The sequence below is a fragment of the Nyctereutes procyonoides genome, unplaced genomic scaffold (genome assembly GCF_905146905.1).
Source record: "Nyctereutes procyonoides isolate TBG_1078 unplaced genomic scaffold, NYPRO_anot_genome, whole genome shotgun sequence".
NCBI classification, from domain to species: domain Eukaryota; kingdom Metazoa; phylum Chordata; class Mammalia; order Carnivora; family Canidae; genus Nyctereutes; species Nyctereutes procyonoides.
The window spans coordinates 7,136,070-7,155,979 of NW_026575035.1; the positions used below are offsets into that span (position 1 = coordinate 7,136,070).

General features: G+C 33.6%; 1 protein-coding gene across 7 annotated transcripts in view; it reads left to right on the forward strand.

The window, feature by feature from the left end:
- STAU2 (staufen double-stranded RNA binding protein 2) overlaps positions 1-19,910 on the forward strand; it is a 294,957-nt gene that overhangs the window by 22,132 nt on the left and 252,915 nt on the right. For 4 of the 7 annotated variants that reach the window (XM_055318238.1, XM_055318243.1, XM_055318245.1 and 1 more), the window contains exon 3: positions 16,206-16,336. The exons of 2 other annotated variants lie outside the window; for them this stretch is intronic. In XM_055318238.1, the coding sequence (XP_055174213.1) occupies positions 16,223-16,336 (114 nt within the window). In that variant the 5' untranslated portion in view covers positions 16,206-16,222. Of the gene's footprint in view, positions 1-16,190; positions 16,337-19,910 lie in introns of all 7 variants that reach the window. One more of the 7 variants, XM_055318240.1, reaches the window with a different exon arrangement.

Genomic DNA, 19,910 nt, shown 5'->3' on the forward strand with positions numbered 1-19,910 from the left:
AGGAGAAATTACATTTGACACCACAGTAAAAAGGATCATTAGAGACCATTAGCAAATATATGCTAACAAATCGGACAAACTAGAGGAAATGGATAAATTCCTAGGAACATAGTCTTTCAGGACTGAATCATTAAGAAATAGAAAATCTGAATGAACTAATTAGTACTAAGGAAATTGGTCAGTAATCAAGAACCTCCCAACAAGGAAAAGTCCAAGATCAGGTGGTTTCACTGGTGATTTCTACCAAACATTAAAAAAAATTTAATACCCATCCTTTTCAAACTTTTCCAAAAAATTGAGGAGGGGATACTTCCAAACTCATTTTGTGAGGCCTGGTAGCAAACCAGATTAGGATACCACATAAGGGATGCCTGGGTGGCTCAGTGGTTTGAGCGTCTGCCTTTGGCTCAGGTTGTGATCCTGGGGTCCTGTGATCGAGTCCCACATTGGGCTCCCCACAGGGAGCCTGCTTCTCCCTCTGCCTGTGTCTCTGCTTCTCATGAATAAATAAAATCTTTAAAAATAAAAGGACACCACATACAATTTTAAAGAAAATTACAGGCTAATATCACCGATGAATATTGATGCAAAAATTCTCAACAAAATATTAGCAAACTGAATTCAATAACATATTAAGAGGATAATAAATCATGGTCAAGTGAGATTTATTTGGGGGATGCAAGGATGACAACATCCATAAATCAGCTAACATGATACACCACATTAACAAAATGAAGGAAATAATTGTATGATCGTCTTTGTAGATGCAAAAAAAGCATTTGACAAATTTCAACATGCATTTTTGACAAAAACTCTCAAAAGAAGTGGATACAGAGGGAATGTACCTTAACATAACAAAGGCTGTATATAATAAACCCACAGTTAACATTATACTCAGTGGTAAACAGAAGAAAGCTTTCCCTCTAAGATCAGGAATAAAAGGATGCTCACTCTCCCCACTTTTATTCAACACAGTGTTGGAAATCCTAGCTACAGCAATTGGTAGGAAGAGGAAATAAAAGGCATCCAAATTGGAAATGAAGAAATAAAACTCACTACCTAAATATGAGATGATACTCATATAGAAAACCCAACGGACTTCACCAGAACCTTTTACAACTAATAAATGAATTCAGTAAATTAATGGGATACAAAAGCAACATATGGAAATCTGTGGGGTTTCTATAATGAGTTATCAGAAAGAGTAATTGAGAAGGCAATCCCATTTATAATTGTATCAAAAAGAATAAAGTACCCAGGAATAAATTTCACCAAGGAGGTTTAAGACCTATACCCTGAAAACTAAGACACCATGAAAGCAACTGAAAAGGATACAAAGATAAATACATTATCATGCTCATGGACTGGAAGAATTGATATTGAAATATCCATAACACCCAAAGCAAGCTGCAAATTCAGTGCAATCCTTATAAAAATTCCAGTGGTATTTTTGATAAAGCTAGACCAAATAATTCTAAAATTTATATGGAACCACATCCTCACCAATACTTTTTTCCTTTTCTCCTTCCTTCCTTCCTTTTCTTTTCTTTTTTGATTAATGGTCATTCTGATGGGTGTGAAGTGGTATTTCATTGTGGTTTTGATGTGCATTTTTCTGATAATTAGTGATGTTGAGTATCTTTTCATATGCTTGATGGCTATTTGTATATCATCTTTGAAGAAATGTCTATTTGAGTTTCTTGCCTTTTTTTTTAAATTGAGATTTATTTATTGTTGTTTTTGAGAGATCAGAATTCTTTATATATTCCGGATATTGGTTCCTTATCCAGATAGATGATTTGCAATGGAAACAACTTTTGAGAAGCAGAATCTGAGAGAATTTATTTTCAGCAGATTTGCACTACAAGAAATCTTAAAGGAAGCTATTTAGGCAAAAGGAAAATACTTAACAGGTGGAAATTTGGATCTGTGAAAACGAATGAAGAGTGCGAGAAATGATAAAATATGGGATAAATATAAAATATATTTTCTTCATTTTTAAACCTTTCAAAAGATAGTTATTTAAAGCAAAGATAATAGTGAATTAGTGTACTAGCATACATGAAAATAGATTGATTAACTGATGTCAGTAGCATGGAGAATGGTACAGGAGAAAGGGAAGTATAGTATTTTTAGGTGCTTATACCCTATGTAAAGTGGTATAATATTTATTTGAGGGTATACTTTGTATATTTTAGAACAAATGCTAATAAAAAATAAAGAAAAATAATTTATAAGCCCATGATGGGAGTTGAAATTGAATATTATAAACTGATCAGTCCACAAAAAGGCAGGCAAAAGTGAAAAAAGGAGTAAACAAGAGATATAAACAAGAAATGGGACAAAAATAGCAAAATAATAGATTTAAGTCTTACTCTTTTGATAATTAAATATAAATGACCTAAACAATCTAGTTACAAAGTAATATTCAGATTGATTGGCTAGAAAAGCAATACTCAAATATATGGTGTCAAGAAACTTATTTTGAATATAAGGGTAAAGATAGATTAAAAGTACAAAGATTGCATCCGGCTCATATGTAGTAAGAGGGACTCTATTTATACTCATCATGAAACAATCCTGTGCTCCATAAAACAGAGTACACAAAATGTAATTTTGAAGACATTGCACATGAGGCAGTGATGATTAGTGATTCTTGACTGGCAAGAAACAAGTGAGGTAAGCCCTACAATGGCCTGAGCCTACCACACTGAGAGACTTCCAGGCACTGAGAACTGAGGTGTGGAGCTTGGCACATTCCCCTAGTTGAGGAAATGTTGCTCTGGAATTGAATCACAAATTATAAAAGCAAGAGAACAAAATATTTCCAAATCACTTAACTGTATCCCAGAACAAAGTTCAGGAAGATTTATAGGAGTGAGAAGTACGGGATCCCTGGGTGGCTCAGCGGTTTAGCACCTGCCTTCGGCTCAGGGTGTGATCCTGGAGTCCCGGGATCGAGTCCCACATCGGGCTCCCTGTGTGGAACCTGCCTCTCCCTCTGCCTCTCTCTCTGTCTCTCATGAATGAATAAATAAAATCTTAAAAAAAAAAAAAAGGAGTGGGAAATACCAGCATGCAAGTTGAAATTCATAGTGCATGTCATTCAGATTCCCATATATGCCTAAAAACATGACCCATAATGAAAATAATCATAGTGATACAGAATTGACATAGATGATGGAATTAGCAGAGGATGTTAAAACTATTTGCTATAATTATACTCCATATGTTTAGAAAGTTGGAAACATGTAAGATGCAAAAAGATCCATATAGAACTTTTAAAGATGAAAACTCCATCTGAGATGGAAAGTATACAGGACGAGGAAAATAGCAGATTAGACCTTGCAGGGAAAAGATTAATGAACTTGAAGGCATAGCAATAGAAACCATCTGATAGAAACATACAGAGAAAAAAAAGGGGGGGAAACATCGATTAGCTGTAGGATACCTCAAACAAATATATAAATAGAGTTCCTAAAAATGGCAGGGTACATAAAAATGTATTTCCAGAAATAGTGGTCAAAAACTTTCCAAATACATTTCATTAAGATGAAACCATAAACCCAAACTTTCCAAATAAGTTTTATTAAGATGAAACCATAGGGAAGTTCAGTGAGTTACTAAGTATAAGAGGTAAAGAGGAAACTACACCCAGGTATTCAAATTATCAAATACAAGTGATAAAGAGAAAAATCTTAAAAGGAGTCAGAGAAAAAGACATGATCAAGTTGTGCACATAGAAACCAAGATAAAGATAGTATTAGATTTCTTGTCAGAACCAATATAAGCAAGAAATCAGAGGAATAGCGTCTTCAAAATACTGAAAGATGAAAAAGTAATCTCCCTAGAATTCTATATTTGGCAAAAATTTGTTTCAGAAATATGATGAAAAAATTCATTTTCAGACACAGGGAAGCTGAAGAAATTAATTGCTAACACTTCCTCCACTTGCAAGAAAATTTTATTGTATCTTATTTTATGATTTTACTTATTTGAGAGAGAGAGAGAGAATGCATGAGAGAGACTGAATGAGTATGAGCATAGGGGAGGGGCAGAGGGAGAAGTAGACTCCCTGCTGAGTGGGGAGTCTGATGCAGGAATAGATCTCAGGACCCTGGGATCATGACTTGAGCCAAAGGCAGATGCTTAACCAACTGAAATACCCGGGTCCCCCTTCAGGAAAATTTTAAAGTATGCCCCTCAGACATAGGAAAATGGTATCAGTTGAATAATTATAATAAAAAAAGAACATAATAAATGGTAACTACTTGGGTAAATATACAGAATTTCTTAATCTCTTTAAAGTGTAATAGTTTTAGGTAAAAATATTAATGAGATACTGTATGGTGTATAGCATACATAAAGTAAAATGTATGATAATAGTAGCTTAAAGGGTGAGGGAGAAATGGAAGTATAAGATTCTTATGCTCTACACTGGGTGGTGGTTTTAATATCTCTTAAAGATAGACTGTGATAAAGATATATATTGTAAAATTTAAGGCAGCCACTAAAATAAATCATAACTAAGAAGTGAAGAAAAGCAGATCATGTAAAATAATCAAACAGAAGTCATGACAATATGAAAAAGGAAAGATCAGCTCGGACAAATATAAATAGCAAGATGACTTGTTTTAATGAGCAAGATGAAATATTCTAATGAATAATAGCCACATTAGATACATAAATGTGAATATATTCTGAATACCCCCATTCAGAGGCCAAGATTGAGTAAAAGGTAAGATCGAATGATATACTTATTACAAGAAGCACTTTAAACTAGAAATACAAATAGATTAAATGTAAAGAGTGGAAAATGATACAATGTGGTAACCTATTTGAAAGAAACTTGGAGTGAGTTTATTAATTTCAGACAAAGATTTCAGTATTATCTGGGATTAAGATTATTTTATAGTGATAATGGGATCAGTTAATTAAGAGGACATAGTGGGTTTAATGTTTATGCACCTAATAACTGAACTTCAAAACATACAATACTAAATTAATAGAAATGCAAAGAGAAATTCATAACTATAGTCAGAGATTTCAGTAACCCTTTTCAATAATTGATGTAACAAGAGGACAGAAAATTACCAAAGGTGCAATTAAGTTAGATGCTACTGTCAATCAGCTTCACTTATACCTAGATTTACAGAAGAGCAGAATACATATTTGTTCAAAAGTTTACAGAACATTTACCAAAATAGAACTGTGGAAGAAGTCTCAATAAATTTAGAAGGATTCAGTTCATAAAGAATCTTCTCAGACCACAGTGGAATTTTTTTTTAAGATTTTATTTATTTATTCATAGAGATAGAAAGAGAGAGAGGCAGAGACACAGGCAGAGAGAGGAGAAGCAGGCATCATACACAGAGCCCAATGTGGGACTCGATCCAGGGTCTCCAGGATCATGTCCTGGGCTGCAGGCGGCGCTAAACCGCTGCGCCACTGGGGCTGCCCGACCACAGTGGAATTAAATTAGAAATCATTAATAGAAAGATCCTTGGAAAAATTCCCAAATATTTGGAAATTAAATAGCATGCTTATAAGTAATCTGTTAGAAGAAGAAATCAAGTGGGAAATTGGAAAATATTTTAAACTGAATGAGAACAAAAACAACATTAATAAAGATGCTGCTAAAACACCATCTATAGAGGGAAGTCTGTAGCTTTAATGTCTACATTAGAAAATAAAGATCTCAAATAAATAACTTCTGTTTCTGCTTTAAAAAAGTGGGAAAAGAAGAGTAAATTAATCCCAAAGGAAGTAGAAGAAAATAATAGATAATCTGAATAGCCCTCTATGTATTAAATAAATTGAAATTGTAGTTAAAAATCTCCTTAAAAGGAAAACTTGAGGTCTGGATCGTTTCACTGGTGAATTGTGTAAAACGCTATAAGAAGTAGTAATATCAATGCTACATCAGCTTTTTAAAATTATTTGAAGTAGAGGGAATATTTTCCAAAGCCTGTGATGCTAGTATTACTGGGAAACCAGAATTAACCTTCAGAATAATACGACTTGTGAATGTAGATGCAAAAATCTAAACCAAATTTCAGCAAATCAAATTCAGCAGTGTATTAAAAGGTTAATATGTCATGACCACTTGATGTTTATCCCAGGAATGCAAGGTTGGTTTAACCAAAAATCAATATAATTCACATTTACAAACTAAAAAGTAAGAAGTAAAAATCATGATCATCTCAATGCAAAAAAATCATTTGAGTAATTCATAACCATTCCTGATTTAAAAAAACCCAAAACAACCTTTAACTAGGAATAGAAGTGAGATGCCTCAATCTGATAATGGACATTCATGACCCACCGCATTTACTGACATTGTACTTACTGGTGAAAGATTGGATACTTTCTTTGTAAAATCAGGAATAAGATAGAGATGTTTATTTTCACCATTCTTACTCAACGTTGTCCTGGAGGTTCTAGCTAGTGCAATCAGGGAAGCAAAAAAAGATAAATGTTATGCACATGGGAAAGGAAGGAGTAAAACTATTCTTATTCACAGGTGACCTGATTGTCTATGTTGAAAATCTCATAGAATCCCATTAGCACTAATTGAATGAGTTGAGTAGGTTGAAGTATATAAGATTAATTTACAAAAATCAGATGGGTTTCTGTGAAGTAGTAAGGAACAACCATAAATTGAAATAAAAATTACCACTTAAAAATATAAAAATATGAAATACTTATTGATACATTAAAATATGTTAAAATTGAAAACTACAAAATACCATTGATAGAAAGTGAAGGATACTGGGGCACCTGGGTGGCTCCGTCAGTTGGTTAAGTTGTCTCCCTTTGGCTTACTTTGGTCATAATCTCAGGGTCCTGAGATTAAGCCCTGTGTAGGGCTCCCTGCTCAGTGCGGAGTCTGCTTCTCCCTCTCCCTCAGCTCCTCCCCACCTGTGCTTGCTCTCTCTCAAATAAATAAAATCTTTGAAAAAAAGTGACTCTACCTAAATAAATTGAGACGGTTGATACAGATTCTGTATTTTGAATTAAACTATTTGCTAAAATATTTGTAATCCTGAGGCACCTGGGTGGCTCATCCAGTTGTGTCTACCTTTGGCTCAGGTCATGATCCTTGCCGTCCTGGGATTGAGCCCTATATCGGGCTCCCAGCTCAGTGGGGAGTCTGCTTCTTCCTTTCTGTCTGTCTCTCCCTTGCTTTCTCTCTCACATTCTCTCTCTCACTCTCTTAAGTAAATAAAATTAAAAAAAATACATATATATTTGTAATCCCCAAGTCAATACTTGTAGTGCTTTGCAGAGTGGCACAAAATTTGAGTTTCCCGATGTATAGTCTGAAATGAGAATGAACAAGGTGACATTCTGTTTTCTTGTTTTAGTTCTCATGCATTAAGCCAGTGTCCTTTTCTTGGTCTATTCAGTGCCACAATTTTAGTATTTTTGTAGTTTTTGTTGTTGTTGTTGTTGATTTAGTTGTTTAAAATGGTTCCTAAACATGATGCTGAAGTGCTGTGTAGAATTCTTAAGCACAAGAAAATTGTGATGTGCCTTATAGAGAAAGCACATGTATTTAGATAAGCTTTGTTCAGGCAGGAGTTGGAATATTGTAAGCTCTGAGTTCAGTGTTAATGAATCAACAATATATACTAAGTAGTGGAAATACACAAAAGACAAGGTTACATATTGATTGAGAAAAATACTATGACACAATTTTATAGGAACTTGTCTTTTCTCTAGCAGCAGTGATAATTCACTGTTCATGGTGACATTATAAAACATAATTATCATTGATATATTATTATTTCAATATTGAGAATCAACTGTATAACGTGTACATGAGTTAGAAAACTCAATTTTGTTAAAATGTTGATTTTCATCAAATTAATCTGTGTATTCAAGGTAATTTTTCCCTAATCCTTGCAGGCATTTTTGCCTAAAATAAAATTCATATGTAAATGTAGGAGCTTAGAATAGCCAAAACAAGTGTGAAAAACAACAGTGTTGAGGGGACACTCTTACCTAATTTCAAGAAATATTATAAAGCAACAGTAAAAGCAACATTGGCATTAAAAATAGACAAATAGATCAATGAAAAAGTCCAGAAATAAACCCACTTACATACCAATAACTGATTTTGACAAAGCCGTAAAAAGCAATACAGTGAAAAATGTAATAGCATTTTTCACAAATAGTGCTTGAGCCTTGGATATTGATCTACAAAAAATGGAACTGAATCAATATTTTGCACCATGTACAAAGGTTATTTCAAAATGGCTCAGAGACCTAAATGTACAACCTTAAACTATAGAGCTTCTAGAAGAAAATGTAGGAGAAAATCTTTGAGACTTTCAACTAGGTAATGATTTTTTAGATACAACACCAAGAGCACAATGTGTAAATGGACAAATTGATAAACTAGATGTTACTAAAATTTAAGTCTGCTCTTCAAAAGACCTGGTAGGAAAATGAAAAGAGATGCCAGATTCTGGGAGAAAAATCTTTGCAAAACATGTACCTGATTAATGACATATTTAGAATATATAAAGAACTCTTCAAATAAAACAATAAGAAAAATAACCCAATTTAAAAAATAGGTAAAATATTCAGATGGATGCTTCATTACAGGATAAATACAGATAGTGTGGAAAAAATGAAAAGATGATCAACACATGTGGTCATTAGGGAAATGCAAATTAAAATCACAGTGAGATACCATTACACAGCTATTAGAATGGCTAAAATTAAGATTGATCATATCAAATGTGGTAAGGTTACACCATGTTTTAGCATTGTTTAAATCCCAAGGTGAGTTCATTTGTAAATTAGGGATTGTAGACATGGCACTTATGGCCTGCTTTGAATCAGGTCCTTGAGCATCTTACTGTTTTTCAGAATCTTGGTGGCCCGGCAAAGACTAGCAAAGCAAAGACAGTAGCAAATAGCGTCTAATAAGACTTTTACACTATAAACCACTCCCTACTTTTGGAATGGCTTTGTAAAATATTTTAAATATAAAGTTTATATATATATTCATCATAAAACAATGTGGTACTTCAAATAGAAAGGGAGGATTTCCTCTGTTCTCTGCCAGTTGCCTGCATTTCTTCTTTAATACATAGATGCCTGATTTAAAAAAAAATCGGGCAGTAAGCTCCCTGTTTTTCATTTAACATTTGTAACATTTCCCATATCAGTGCGTAAGCTCTGTGTCTCATCTTTTCAAGGTTGAACGTCCCATTGTAGTTTATTTAATTAATTGTTGATGGATAAATATTTAGCTTGTTTATAGTTCTTGAATTACAATCTTGCTATGCAGATTGTGACTGTATATAATTTTTTTTTAAATATTTTATTTATTTATTCATGAGAGAAAGAGAGGCAGAGACACAGGCAGAGGGAGAAGCAGGCTCCACACAGGGAGCCCGACGCGGAACTTGATCCTGGGTCTCCAGGATTAGGCCCTGTGCCGAAGGCGGCGCTAAACCACTGAGCCACCTGGGCTGCCCATGTCACGGTCTATTTTATGTGAGTTTTCCCATAGTATGAATACATAGATAGAGAATTGCTGTTATTTTATTTTATTTTATTTTATTTTATTTTATTTTATTTTATTTTATTTTATTTTATTTTATTTTATTTTATTTTTTTGAATTGCTGTTTTAAAGATAGATGCAATTGAAACTTTTTTTTTTAGGTTTACTTATTTATTTTAGAGAGGGAGCATGTATGCAGGAGTTTAGGGCAGACAGAGAGGGAGAGAAACTCAAGCAGATACTTCACTGAGTGCAGCCCATCCTGGGGCTGAATCTCACAACCCTGTGATCACAATCTGAGCTAGAACCAAGAGTCAGAGGCTTAATTGACTTTGGGAACAAGTGCCCTGCAATTGAAACTTTAATCAGTATTGCTGAATTGCTCACCAGAAAGTTTGTCCTAAATTGTGTTTGCATCAGCATAGTTTGTACCCATTTTCCCACAGCCTTGCCAATACTTAATATGATCATTTTGTCATCTTTACCAGTTTAATGTGGTAAATTATGTTTCACTGGAATTCAGATTTTTATCTCTTTAGACATTAGTTTTCTGAACGAATGTGTATACTCAAATTATATTGTGAGTCGATTGTGAGTGCATTTGCCCTTTTTTCTGTCAGATTAAAAAAATTTTTCTTTTTATCATCTTTGTATTTTATGGGTGTTAGCAATTTTTCTTTACATGTTGCAAATATTTCTCTACAGTTTGTATACTTTTTAAGGATCATTTGTGATGTGTTTTGCTGGTATGGGAGTTTTACATTTTTATGTTATTGAATCTGCCAGTTTATGCCATTATGACTTTTAGGTTTCCCTTCTTATCTAGAAAAGCCTTTTATCTTTCAGGATTATGACATTTAGCTAAATTTTCTTGTGCTTTTGTCATATTTTTATATTTTACATTTTAATATTTATGGAATTTATTTTTGTGTTTATATGAGGTAGGAACCTAAATTTTTCCCAAATTGGTAGACAATTAAAACAGAGCAGTTTGAGTCTTGGGTAGTGGTTTTGCTTGGACAACCTTATAGTCTAACTTAAAGTTATATGGTTTGTTTCAGTTACAGATATAGATAGGGAGTCATCTTTCTCCTACAAGGCAAGAGCATGTGGACTCTTTGCTCTTTTATAATACTGGATAACTATATGGATTGAATGAGATGATGCAACTCTTTTGCTCTTTTGACTTTTTTTTTTTTCCTCTTTTGACTCTGGTTTTGCCCCCCCCCTTTTTTATTGGGAATTAGGATGAGTCACTTCCAATAGCAGGACATAGGGGAAGGGAAACCAGCAAAGAAACTTAGAAACTGTGTCCAGGTCATTTCTGGGATCAGGGATGGAAACGGATTCTTCTGTGGAGAGACTTGCCTTGGCAGGTGAGGTAGATTATGTATTAGCAACAGCTCTGGCTGCAATTTAACTACTTTAAAAATGTTGCTACTCTAATTTCTGGCTTAGGAAACTTTTGGTATTTTGGTGGATTCTGGTCAGTTTTTTTCTGCTGTTTCCTTCTAGGCATTCTGTTTTCTGCTAATGATCCACTTTTATTTGCTGGAATGTGATGTATGTTATTTGCTTGCTTCTGCATGTGTGCTATGGACAAGCTTGAATTGTCTTTCTTTCTTCTACCTTTGCTAGCTTGGTGAATTCCTACTTTACTTAGTTAATCTAACCACCATCTCTTGAAACCTGCCTTTCAGTACCTCCTTCACCTAAGAAGTTCCTATAACAACCTTATTATAGCACTTATACTGTAGATTTGTTTATTGTATGTGCCTGTTTCTTATACCATTCTGGGAGCACTTTTGGGACAGAGATTATTTTTTTTTAAAGATTTTTTTTTTATTCATGAAGAACACACAGAGGCAGAGACATAGGCAGAAGGAGAAGCAGGCTCCCCAGCAGGGAGCCCAATACAGGACTTGATCCCAGAACCCTGGGATCACGACCTGAGCCGAAGGCAGATGCTCAACCACTGAGCCACCCAGGCACCCGGGACAGAGATTTTGCCTGTTGATTGAAAACTCTCAGCTCCATTATTTTGGTATAGTTTAAAGATTGAAGTTCCAGAGAGTCAGGACATTTTATAAAAATATACAAGTTAGGGTATATCTAAAAAAGAAGAGTATATATATATATATATATATATATATATATATTTTTTTTTTTTTTTAATATTTTATTTATTTATGCATGAGAGACACAGAGAGAGAGAGAGAGGCAGAGACACAGGCAGAGGGAGAAGCAGGCTCCATGCAGGGAGCCCGACGTGGGACTCGATCCCGGGACTCCAGGATTATGCCCTGGGCCGAAGGCAGGCACTTAACCACTGAGCCACCCAGGGATCCCCAGAAGAGTATATTTTTTGTTGAATGTGCTGTTATGGTTGTTAAAGGATCTATTTACCAGTGTTACTTATCAAAGTTATAGTGAAATTTATACAAATTATATGAAATTTAAACAAATTTCATATCAACAGAGAATATTCCCTTAATGCAAATATGAGAAATCTTAAATGTCTTTTATATCGCAATTGGGAATTTTTCAGTGGAAACAAACTTAGGATGTCATAAGTTAGTGGAAAAAAAACATACATGATTTTTACAGAATATTAAAGAAGTCTATTTGTATGAATAAAATCAACTCATCCTAACAGAACATTTTGGCTTGGAGGACTATGAAAAAAAGTTTATGAAACTGTATCACTTTTCATAATTTGATGGTGGTGTCTTTTTTTATTTTTTTATTTTTTATTTATTTATTTATTTTTTGATGGTGGTGTCTTTTAACAAATTGTTTATAATCAGAGTAATAATGGATTCTTATCATTGTTAACAATTCTTGCATCATCTCATTCAGTCCATACAATTATCCAGTAATACAAAAACAACTATTATTTCTATTTTACTGTCTAGGAAAGTGACCTTTAAATACTTTCTTCAAAGTTATATAGATACCAGTAAAAAAGTGGCAGAGATATCCAAAACAGGCTCCTAACCATCATATGGCAGTTGCTCTCTCAAAATGGCAGTCTTAGATTGTGAAATCCATTATCATTAATTTTATTTACTTCTAAGTAGGTTTCTATCCTAGCCACCAAAATTACTTGAAGCCTATTTCAAAATATCTTCAGTGAACACATTCATAGGTCCTTTGACAATATATACTTATGCAACAGTGTATGTATTTCTCACTTTTTGCACTATTGACTTCTCTAAGAAGTTATATATGAATTAAGTTTGTAGATTTCAATTTTTATAGGTCAATTTGTTTTATAGTTTTACAGATGCTTTATTAAAATTTTGGTTTAATTTTTAAAAAAAGATTTATTATTTGTTTAGAGAGAGAGCAAGAGCCCATGCCTGCAGGATTGGGAGAGGGGCAAAGGGAGAGGAAGAGAAGAGAATCTCAGAAAGACTCTCCACGGAGTGCAGAGCCTCACATGGGGCTTGATCCATGACCCAGAGATCATGACTGGCCTGAGCAAAAAGTCAAAAATTGATCACTCAACCAACTGAGCCACCCAGGCATCCCAAAGATTTTGGTTTAATTTTTTTTTTGGTTTAATTTTTAATTATTATTCTATCACTGAGCTCTGTCAAGTAGTTAATATTAATAAGATTCCTGATTAAATAGAGGCACGGCTATTTATTATTTATATATTTAAAAGATTTATTTATTTATTTGACAGAGAGATTGAGAGAGAGAGACAAAGAGCACAAGTGGGGGTAATAGCAGAGAGAGAGGGAGTAGAGAAGCAGGCTCTCTGCTGAGTAGGGAGCCCGATGGGGGCTCCATCCCAGGACCCTGGGGTCATGACTTGAACCAAAGGCAGCTGCTTAAGCAATTGAGCCACCTGGGTGCCTATTGCTATTTAAAATAAAGTTTTAATCATTTTGTAAAATAAATTACAACTAGGACTAATTATTTTTAATTTACCAAATTTAAACCTTTAAATTTTAGTTATAAAGCTTTATCTAAGTGAGATCCTGTGTATATTTGCACACCTTTCACACCAAAACTTGAGCTACACATTGAAATGTTTTATTGGATTCGTGTAATTTTTATGAAACAGAAAGTCACAGTTAAAAGAATATAAGCTTAACACTATGGTATTCGTTGACATTTTCCTTTAAGGGATTTAGATCAGGTTTTCTTACCAAACAAGTATACAGAACTATAAACATCATTTTAATCACATTTTAAAATATTAAAAACCTATGCTATTAAAAATTTTCACTATAAAATTGTCACATTGTATTTGTTATGCTACTATTTTTTGCATATTAGCAGATGAATATATAGCATTGCTGAGTTATGAAAATTGTACAGTGGTATAAATGCTATGTAAGTGTTAGATGATTTTTAGCAGAATTTAATATTTTCTCATTTTTAACAAATTGTCATTTTTCTTTGCTTTTTGATATAGATACAGGTATCTGTGTTATCTGTTGTACTTGAGTTATTTAATGCCATGGTATGCAAGGACCAAAACTGATTGTAGCCCAGGTCACTTTGTATTTTATGTAATGACTGACTTTCTGATACAATTTAAAAAATTTACAGCAGAGTGAGTAAGATGCAGATTTCCTCAAGCCTCTCTTGACTTACTCTTGCCTTTTTTGTGCTGTTTCAAAAAGTAATAATTACTAGTTTTGTTTGTTTTGCAGGCCACTTAGAATGGTTTAACTGTAGAATCCACTGTCACTGTATTGCCCCTACAGTTGGTTGCTTAGGTTCTTTCTTCTTTAACTTGTGCCTTTCTAGGTATTTATGTAGTTTTTTAATCAAATAATTTCTTAATCATAGTAATTGTGATTGAATTATTATATTAAATTATTGATCCTGAAAGGCGTATGAAAAAATTAAGAGTACTGTTTTGTTCATTAAACTTGCCATAGAAAGTTTATAAAGTTTCTAAAACCCCCTATTGCCATTCATTTAATGTATTCTCCACACATTGTGACTAGTTTAAATAAGCAGAAAGCAAACCACTTGCATGTTTTATGCTTAGGTTTTAAGATGTTTCTTAAAAATCACAACCTCAAAACAGCCTGTGAGTTAATAAGTAGGATAGATTTATTAGCCTTATCTTAAGGATAAAACATAGAAGGCTTAATTAAGTAAAAATCACTAAGACCTTGCAGATTAGGGAAGAATTTCTTGAACAAGACATGGCAAGCACAGACTACAAAAGAAAAAGTGGTAAATATAATACATAAAATAATCAATAGAAAGAAGGACAAGAGCTGTTCCCAAAGAAGGAACCCAAATGATTGATAACATGAGGTGATTAGCCTCAGTAGGAGAATGGGAACGCAAATTAAAATAATGGTGGGGAAAACAAAAACTAATAGAGGGATACCATTTGTCAAACATCAGATTGTCAACAATTAAAATACCTGACCATATTTTCAGGGCTGAAGGAAAGTGGTAATTCTTGTACTGCTCGAGGAAGGTAATTTGGTATAATCATTCTAAGTGCCATTTGACAGTGTGTTTTGATTCATAAGAGTAAGGAATTGAAAGAACCTAAATGTCTATCAGTAGGGGAGTGGATTAGAAAACTGATACGGTATTGTGATGGAAATTGTACAGCAGTTAAATGTAATGCAATGGGTCTATGTAAGTTATGATATAAAAAACATAATGAAGAGTGAAGAGAGTAAGTTGTGAAAATTATATCTTTTTAATATTACTATTAATGTGGCTACAAAACCATGTATATCTCAAGACTGTGTATTTTTCATGGATATACATATATGCATATAAATGTATTTTAAAATATTCCAGAGGAATATATTCTAAATTCAAATAGTAGTGGTTTCTAGAAAGTATAAAGGGAACTTAACTGGAATATAATACTTTTTCTTAATAAGACTTAAACATGGAAAATACTAATTTCAGTTCTAGGTGGTAAGAACATGAACATTTGTTTAATTATACTTTCTACTTCTTTTAAAATTTTGTTAAACAAAAAAGGAAGTTACTAAGAAATAGTAGTTGACAGAGCAAGTACGAGCTTAGACTTGATTCCCAAGTCTAGAGCTCTTCCAATTAATATGCTGCCTCAAAATTAGAAGAAAAAGAAAGATCAAATGATAAAATAGGTAGACAGAATTCAGTTGTTTTTTTTTTTTTAAAGATTTTATTTATTCATGAGAGAGAGAGACACAGAGACATAGGTAGAGGGAGAAGCAGGCTCCCTGTAGGGAGCCTGATTTAGAACTCTATCCCAGAATCCCAGGATCACGCCCTGAGCCAAAGGCGGATGCTCAACCACTGAGCCGCCTAGGTGCCCCAGTCAGAATTTAGTTTTTACAGTAATAAGAATCAGGAGAATTATGTGTTCATGCTAAAATTTTTTCAGAGGAAAGTTATAAGCTAAAAGTTATTATAATCATATTATTTAAAAATCTTTAAGCATGCTGTTATCAAAAATGTATAGAGAACAACTTAAGTACTTAGGGAAAAATTACCTTAATTTATTGTTTAAAATGTGATACATATTTCTGTTGCATGTAATGGAAGACTTTAGAGGATTTGAATTTTTTATATAAAATTCATGAAAATAATTTAATCCAAATTTTCAATCTAACTTCAATCTAAAAAAGTCAAAAGTAGCTTTTCTTCCATTTTGTAAAGTAATTCTTCACAAAAACTTTACAGCCTTTTTATTTACAGCTTCTCTCCAAGATAAAATGGCAAACCCCAAAGAGAAAACTCCAATGTGTCTGGTAAATGAGTTAGCCCGTTTCAATAGAGTCCAACCCCAGTATAAACTTCTGAAAGAAAGAGGGCCTGCTCATTCGAAGGTAAGGTTATGAAGAGAGGTGGTGAGACATACTTATCAAAGTCTATCAGATTTATCATCTCAGGTTTTAATTGTGCTACATTGTGTGTGTGGGGAGGGGCAGCAGATTACCTGCAGGCTTTTAGTTTTATATTAATAATATTTACAAGTCTGTAACTAAACAGTTTTATAGCTCATCATGGTTTACAAAGCTCCTTCAGGTATAGTACTTCAGAAAAACTTTAACAAATCATGAAATGTGGATTTTGATTTCTGTTTTGTAAATTAACTCAGGCACTGAAAAGTTCAGTGACTTGCTTAATAATAGCTCATAAGTGCCTGTGCCAGCACTTGAATATGTGTTTTTTGGCTCCCAAGAGCAGTGTTTTTTCCATTAAATTATAACTGCTAATGTAAAAATGAACACAGAGTAAATATAACAACAGTTACCTACTGAGACATCTTTTCCAGTGTGATATGGATTTATAAGCTTCATTATTTATAAAAGTTGTATGTACCAGTATTGTTGTTATTTATGCATTCATTTGTAATATTGTTCTCTTAAGTGGAAAAGCAGCTTATATTTATATATAGCCTCTTACATATGTTTATATATATACATGTTACAAGTCTATAATTAACTCATTTATGTTTGAGCTTATTCATATGTTTTAAAAAGTCTCAGTTGTACACAAATTTCCATGGTACATTTTTAATCTTGGATTGGAGGTTATGATAATGATCATAAATTTTTGTTATGTTGAAGCAATTGATTCTCTAAAAGTTCACTAATCTGTATAAAGCAATGGCTGTTGGATTATTGAATTGTTTTCTAATACTTCCTTCTAAGTAAGGGAGATAAGATGAAATTGAAATCTGTTAATTTTGTTCCTTATTAGAGACTTGAAGAAGGATTTCTGGTTTAATTTGTTCATAACATTATTTGTGTAGAGAAAAAAGTTGTGGCCTTGGTCTACCTGTTAGGTCATTTATCCTGACTCTCTTTTATACCCATTAATCCATATTCATTTCATATTCATTCTCTTTCTGACCTTAATCATGTTGAACTGTTTGTATTTTTTAGAATGTTTCATGTTTTTTTTACATCTCTCTGCTTTGCCTATATTGTACTGTCTCTTCGTCTTGAAGATCTTTTTATTCTTACTCATTTTTGAAACTCAGCTCACATGTCACATCTTCTAAACCTCTGTGAATCTTCTCTGATCCATCCACTGGGCCTTCAGCAGTACCTGCTTTCCTCCTGTATAGTCATTGCTGTGCTGTACATGATATATGTTGGTCATCACTATTGTACTAGACTGAGCTTTTTTTTAGGGTTAGTATTTTGTTCTTCTGTATTTTTATGGAAAATACAGAAGGATCTGTCTTCTTGGCTCCTCAGTTCTAATTCCAAGTACTCTTCCTGGAGATGACTCCTCAATGTGGAATTTCATGTTAATAGATTGATCCCACATCACCTCATGGTAGTCATTTGTTGATCTCTGGGTGATTCCATCATATTTCTCATGCTTCACTTTTACTCTCACTCATCATGTTTTAATTTTTGGTGATTTCACTAAGTAGATCATTGCTCCAACATGCTGACATTTCTGTTTCTTGCACTTCTGTTGGTATCTTGCTTCCACTCTTCTCTATCCACTCATTCCTGTGATCATATTCTTGACTTTATCATAACCAGTAACTGGAAGACCCTCCATGATTTTAATCTCAAGGATTCATCTCTCTCTGAGACTGCCTAACTTTCTAGTTCATTCCCTCTATTAGTTTAACTTTAGTAGTTCTTCCACACCACAGATCCATTGTTTCTACCTCCCTTTTACTATTTCTTGCTCCCCTCAGTCCTCACATGGTTCTTATCCAGCTTAAATTCCATTTGCCTTCTGTATACCCTCAGCAGTCTTGCTCCCCTTGGTTAACACTTGCTTGGTCAAATCCCAACCTAAATCTAAACCCTGCTGTCCCTTCTGCATTATGGATGGACTGCCTGTAGGGCCAAACCCCTCTATTTCTGTACTAAATCCCAGCTCCTCTACCTTTTTCAAGGCTATTCCTCCAACTTTCCCTCTGCTTCCCTCCTTACCTCTGCCTTTCTTCTATGTCATCAGTTTCCCTTTCTAATGGATCAGGTTTGTTGTAGTCCATTTAGATTTCTAGATAGTCCCAGGAATCCCTTGAGTTTTTAGGGAGATTTAGGGATCCCTTTGCCAACCCTTATTGTGCTTATTTTTCTGGGTACTTTGGTCATAGACCACCTTAGTTAGCCTGTAGCTCATTTTTTAAATAGTGAGTAGTAGAATAATTAGCATTTTTGAATGAAATAAAACATTTATGACTCTAATATTAATTATTAATGTTAGTATTAATTGGCTAGGTCTGGATCCCTTTTGTGGAAAGCAAAATCATTTTCATTCATGTATGTCTATTAGTGATTTGGAGACATACACTGTATTTTAATGAAATAAATTATTATCTCTGGCATGAATAATTTAAACCTAGCTCCAACTCATTTATTTTCTTGGGAGATTAATCAGTTACATGACAGTTTACATACTGGGTATGTATATATGTTTTTATGTTACATATACACAAACACTCAGAGTAGTGGTTCTCAACCTTGACTGTTCATTGAAATCCCCAAGGAAGCTTATGCCTGAGTCTTACCTGCAGAGATTCTAATTTGATCGGTCTTGGGTGAGGCCTAGACATTAGGATTTTTTTTTAAGCTCTCAGATGACTCAAATCTGCATCTAGAGTTGAGAAACATAAGATAATTTCCTCAGAGTGGTATAGAATTATCTTTTCATGCATACTTGTTGATGGGAAGTAGTGATCTTATGTTTACATACTTCTTTCCTCAACACCAAGCCTTATAGAATTTGAACAATTTATGACAACTTTTAACATGTGACTATTAAATAAAAAATTGTAACATTTTCCTTGCCTTCTTTTGTTTTTTTTTGATCACTTTCAGGTTGAACTCTGAAGTAATTTGGTAACGATTATATTGATGTGACATTACTATATCTCGTAGGTACCTAAAGACAGTTCATTTTTTTTTATGCATTGTTGTTTTGACTTTCAAATCCCTGAAGAAGGCTGTCATAATGTAGAATATAAGAAAGAGAACCAGAAAGAACAAAAAATGGTATTTTCTTCTTTTTCCTCTATTTCCCTATTTTGCATAGTTGTCAGTATGGGTGAGTGTTTAGAAAGCTCCAGTAGCTGTTGTACTCTGAGAAGGTTTACCTTGGAATAGATATTACTGAGGGAGACAGTATCATCAAGTGGCCTTGAAGCCAAATAGTCTTTTTTTCCTTTAATCCTAGCTAGATTTGTCAAGCTTATCTTTGCCTGCTTTATCCAGCTCATGTGGCCTTGAGCAAATAATTTAGAGTTTAAAATTTTCTCATCTGTAGTTTGAGAAATATATCTGTTCTAGTGTAGTGTCATGGAATGATGATTTATAAATTCCTAGCAACTATGTTGATGATGGGGGTACCCAGGTAATTTTATCATTGCTTGTTAGTAGTATATAGGATTAAAAAAATCTTTGGTAAAATATCTGTTGAGTATTT